We start from the raw sequence: 5,357 nt of genomic DNA on the forward strand, positions 1-5,357 counted from the left end.
TTTTTTTTTTTTTTTTTTTTTTTTTTAATGCCCACTAAATGTTGGTTTTTTATAATAGCGCAATTTTTAGTTTTATAGAAATTAAAAAGAAAAATAAATATTTTTTTCGTCCATGTTTAAGGAAAAGTTTGTCTTTTGAGAGAATTTAATTACTCATAAAATAATAAATAAAATTCATGGGTGATCATGTGCATGCCTAAACTTAGCAAAGTGCTATGTGTTACATCATTTGTCAAATATATTTGTTAAATAATTTAAAAAAGATAAAATCTCACTTAAATACTCAACTAAAATATTTGTTTATTTTCTCCTAGATCTACAATATATTTCCATTTTAGTTCATAAAATTTCAAAAGAGTACATTTAAGTCTTGATTTAAAAGGAAAGAAAAGAACAATTATTTTAATCTTTATATTAGCTACCAATTTAGTGGAAATGAATTTAGATTCAAGTTTTTTAAGATCAATGGATCAAAAAAAAAATTTAGTTGTGATACTAGGCACTGAGATCCCAGTCGGTCATTCACCGAGGATACTAGTGAAATTTCACATTGTTTACAAGAGTGTGGAAACCTCTAATTAGAAGAGGTGTTTAAAATCGGCGAGGTTAATGATGGACAAACAAAAACCAACAAAATTGATACACGAGTAGAGATAAAAGTTGAATTTGTTATCTACACGAAATTATGAATAAATCATATTTTGAATCAATAAAAACAAAGTAGTAACTTCCCATTACCTAAAAGTGAAAGGAAATCTGAAAATGCTAATTTTTTTCATCCAAAACCAGAACATAAATGGAAACGAGGAACTAAAATGTTTTTACCGGTAATTCAAAATGGAGTGCGTTGACCGTGTGAAAAGTTAATTTTGGTAGTGGCACGACAGCCGGTGGAATTTGGATGGTCACAGCAACCAAGCAAGATCCACCAATGGGTCAAGTTTTGGAGGCTGTGGGTCTCTGGGTTTTATTAATCAGGTAGAAACAGAATCGTACCGGATTAAAGTTAAAACGTTCAAATCAATCAAGAAACTTAAAAGTTGATTACAGTTTCCAAGGCTACAGTCACAATACTTGATTAGATTCTAATGTCAAATAAAAACAGCAGAACATGACATGAGCAAGCGAGAAATTAAAAGGAAAAAGAAAGAAGATTACAAGAATTTCAAATCAGGAGTTCTTCCTAAAAGCAAGCAGGAGATGTGACACTACAGTACAGACATAAGCAAGTTTCGCTACTTAATTAACATTTAACATTTAATTAGGGAAACAAAAAGTTAATTAATTATTTCATTAATCAAACCTCCTTACTAATCATCGTCGTTGTCGTCGTCTTCCTCTTGCTTTCTACCATGGAGTTTTTGCAGTGGGCGATTGCTCCTTGAATTGCGCTCTGCAACTCCTCCATTGACGATGTGTTGTTGTTCACGTAGTTCGTCGTCGTTCCGATTCTACTAGTTGGATACATGCTAGACAATCCGTTTCGAGATGATAGAATACCGGAGTGGCTCGGCGATGATCTAATCGACGACGGACAACTCGAAGCCAGATTTCTTCTTCTCGGATATCTCAAGTTACCGGAGAATGAATGCGATAGCGCTCCTGATCTGCTTTCCTTCCCGGAGTTATTGTTTGAAAACTCCATGTCCGATGATTTATCCTCTTTACCAGATCTATCCGTCTTCGTCTTCCATTCCTGCTGTTGTTGCGGCTTCTGCGAAATTTTTCCGTATAACGGCTTCACTTTCTTCAAATACTTCCTGAAAACTTCCTTAGCAGAGGAACTAATTTTCTTGACGTGCGATCCGGATACGGTTTCAGGCTCCGGATTATTCTTCGTCGATTCTTTCCTAAACACGGAAGAAAATCTCGATAGCGAGAAGTATTTGCTCTTCTTAATCGGATTCTGCACGTTAGGATTGGAGTTGTTGTTGCTGTGATTCTTCGCCGTATTGGTACCGAATCGCGTTCTGAACTCATCGTCCTCCGTGACGGAGCTAGGTCTAGAGGAATCGCACTCCGCAAGAAGCACGATGTCGCTATTGAACGAGGAGTGAGATTCGGTAGAGCTTTCGGTGGAATCGCGCGACGCAGTGGTGCTGTTCGTGTCGGAAGACGACGACGTACTGGAGGAGGCGAGAATGAGCGTTCTGACCATGGAGAGGCGCGGGGAGAGATGGAGAGGAAGCAACTGACCTTTGTAGAAGAGCTCATCGGCAGGACAGAGCGCGGAGGAGGCTTGACGAGGGGAAACAGAGACGGTGAATTCGAAATCGGAGGATGAAGACGAAGAGAAAGAGCGCGATGGTGATGATGGTAATGTTTGTGATCTCGAAGTTTTCGCCGCTCGTTTCCCCATCCTCTCTGCTACATGATGGTCCAGAGATAGAGAAAGAGATAGAGTTGAATAACAATTGAGAGGAACGCAGATTGAACACAGAGGAAGAAGAACGAGGGTTCATATAGTGTGAACAGAGGAGTAGTAGGCTAACGCTCGAGGGGAGCGAGGGAAGAACACGCGCCGCCGTGGAAACGAGTAGTCGCTTTCACATGGGGGGTTGGGAATCGCTTAAGACCATGTGTCAGTGGCCAATGGTGGGATTGGAGAGTCACGTGACGAAAACGTGAATGGTGGGAAAAGAGCACGACGGGGCTTGTAACTTTCTAACTTACTAAAGTCTTTTTCCAAATTTTGTGTTTTTTTTTTTTTTTTCTCCCCAGAAAATTGCAAAAACTACTAATATATATCTGTAAATTTTTTTAAATAATAATAAAAAATAGTAAATATTGTTTGTATTATCCTGCCATATACGAAAATTTTCCACACTCTCTCCAACGAATGTGAAATCTCACAATCCATCCATTTGGAGGCCTAGCGTCAACTCTGTCACACTGCCTCCTAGTGTCTGACTATGACACCATTGGTAATAGCCCAACCCACTACTAGCAAATATTGTCGATTTGGCTCGTTACACATTGTCGTTAGTCTCACAGTTTTTAAAATTCATCTATTATAGAAAGGATCTAGCTTTACTCCGACCAGTGTCTCACATCGTTTGGTGACTGGGTTTGATATCATTTGTAAAAGTCTTAAGTCCACCGCTAGTAAATATTGTCCAGACCCATTGCCACATCTAAGAATAGTTCGTGAAAGAAAGATTTAGAATGTATATAATAAATGAGACATGGGAGGAGGGTGCAGGAGAGCAAAATAGTAAATCACATGCGTAGGGGAGGGTGTGTATAGTAATTAATGCACACTTGTTTCAACATCAAAATACTTAATTCTCCCTATCTTAGTATTGGATCTTTATGATTATTACACATCTACCCCTACACGTTCATCACTTTCCTCCGCCTATAAAACTAAAATTTTTGGACCTTTTCAATCTAGAGCGACATTTATTACCATACTCTAGTAATCTTTTAATTGAAAATATATATTTTACGACCCATCCTCTCTTAAAATAATTAATTTGATAGCTAAATTAATAAAAATAAATTAAATGGACAATCCAAAGGAAGAAAGATGGGCTGCCGGGTAGCTGTGCCTGCCACTTCTGTGCGGTGGCCTATAAAAATACAAATATCTTTTCCTTATTTATTTATTTATTTTAATGGTAAGATTTAATTTACCTTAATTAAGTCGAACAAAAACAAGTGAGATTCCTAGTAGATTCATCACCGCCAGCGCTTCCGCCCATCCAAAAGCCAAACCCTCTAGCCCAAGATAGGTAGGATTGCCGCGTTTCAATCTTTTATTGTCAAAATACAGTCATTTTTTAATTGCCTTCTTAATTTTACTAATTCATTAATTAAGATTAGTTAAAAAAAATTATTTTCTTCTGTTCTAGCTCGATATCTTTGGTCCAACCTAAGTGAGTGAAGCTAGGCCTAACCCATTAGGGCGAGTGTGGTCTATTCTATTGAGCCTAACCTCCGAGTCCATCCTCTCCAAAAGCAAGTTTTGAAATGAATTACTCTAATGATCAAGATCAAAAGTAAAAAAATACACATATATCTAAATATATTTTAATATTTATCCCTTTTAATATAAATATATAATTCATAAGATGGGCTCTTAACGAAAGCCGTTATAAATCGGCCCAAATATGTATCAGAAGCCAGGCCCAGCCCATATTGGATGGAAAAGTGGATCTCACTGTCACCGCATCGGTAGGAAAAACAAAAAAGAAAAAAAGGAAGCCAACAAGTCCCTCACCAAGAATATTTGGATGAAATTGAAACAGCCTCCGATTCCCTCACAATTAATTTTCTTCTTCGCTTACGATTCCCTGTCGAAGAACTCCTCAACCTCTGTTTCAATTTTCTTCTCTCTCGTTCTTCAGTCTCCTAAATCGTTTCTGCAACGAGATCACGGATAAGTTCCGGGATTCATCTCTTCTAATTCGGTAAAAACTTGGTGTTAATTTTGTTTTTGTTGTTGTTTTTTGCCTTGATTTCTTGATTTCTGGCATGGATTTTCATGTGCGTTTACGGGAGATTGTTGACGACAGTTTTCGCGGTATTATGCGATTTATAAACTGCTGCCTTCCTGGATTTTATGATTTGGACAAGATCTTGTTCCAAGACGTGACGCTTGTATCCTGTAGATTGCTAGTTGCATGGACATGTATTTTCCTGTAACACAATTTTATATGACCAATACGAGAAAATATTCCTAGTGAATTGACATAACTTGAGACCCTCATGACCAGCAAAATATGTATTTATTAGGCAATTCTTAGCAGGCAAGGGTGGCGCAGAGAAGGAAGGAGGGTAGTTCCTTGAAAATTATTTAAAAAAAAAAAAAAAAACATTAACAATTTGATGTTCACTCTATTTTTCCCCCTAAATTTTCAAATTTGAAAAGATTAATGCATACGAGAAGTTAAATTGTATAATTTTGCCCGTCTCTAAGGAAATTTCTTTCTCTACCCCTGGTAGCAGGGAATTATTTTTAGAAAGAATTGTTTATTTAATTGCCTCCTCTATCAAATGGATCATGTTTACTGGTACCTGATCATTTGTAAACTCTCATAAAAATGAATAGACTATCGTGTAATGAATTTATGAATTAAGCGGCTGTTCAAGAAATTTCGGTTTTTGGAGGTGTTGGCAGTATTATATCAATGAACACATGCCTATGATAAAATATGTCCGAGTGGAATAACTGGAAAATACTGCATAACCATATGGTTTTCACATTTTTTCTGATCGTTTAAGCAAAATTTATGATAAAACGATATAATTCAAAGGAAAGAAAAGTAATTTTAAATGCCGATGTTCATTTGCTATTTTTCTTTTATTAAGATACATTTTCTATAGAAGTTTTGCGTTCCATAGCCTATTCCCCC

General features: G+C 36.8%; 2 protein-coding genes across 6 annotated transcripts in view; one reads left to right on the plus strand and one right to left on the minus strand.

Moving 5' to 3' along the window:
• Positions 1–1,040: 1,040 nt before the first annotated feature.
• Positions 1,041–2,672, minus strand: LOC111494565 (probable membrane-associated kinase regulator 1). Its single transcript, XM_023144522.1, has one exon. The coding sequence runs from the start codon at positions 2,357–2,359 to the stop codon at positions 1,298–1,300; it is 1,062 nt and encodes a 353-aa protein (XP_023000290.1). The 5' UTR covers positions 2,360–2,672; the 3' UTR covers positions 1,041–1,297.
• A 1,538-nt stretch (positions 2,673–4,210) lies between these two features.
• Positions 4,211–5,357, plus strand: part of LOC111494205 (cyclin-T1-5-like) — a 9,461-nt gene continuing 8,314 nt past the window's right edge. For all 5 annotated transcript variants that reach the window (XR_002720148.1, XR_002720150.1, XR_002720149.1 and 2 more), the window contains exon 1: positions 4,211–4,412. The gene's annotated coding sequence lies outside the window, so the exon portion shown is untranslated. The remainder of the gene's footprint in view (positions 4,413–5,357) is intronic.

This window comes from Cucurbita maxima, unplaced genomic scaffold, assembly GCF_002738345.1.
Source record: "Cucurbita maxima cultivar Rimu unplaced genomic scaffold, Cmax_1.0 Cma_Scf00020, whole genome shotgun sequence".
Classification (NCBI taxonomy): Eukaryota; Viridiplantae; Streptophyta; class Magnoliopsida; order Cucurbitales; family Cucurbitaceae; genus Cucurbita; species Cucurbita maxima.

Excerpts from the sequence above, each read along its gene's own strand:
- LOC111494565 (XM_023144522.1), bottom strand. The coding sequence starts at position 2,359 with ATGGGGAAACGAGCGGCGAAAACTTCGAGATCACAAACATTACCATCA.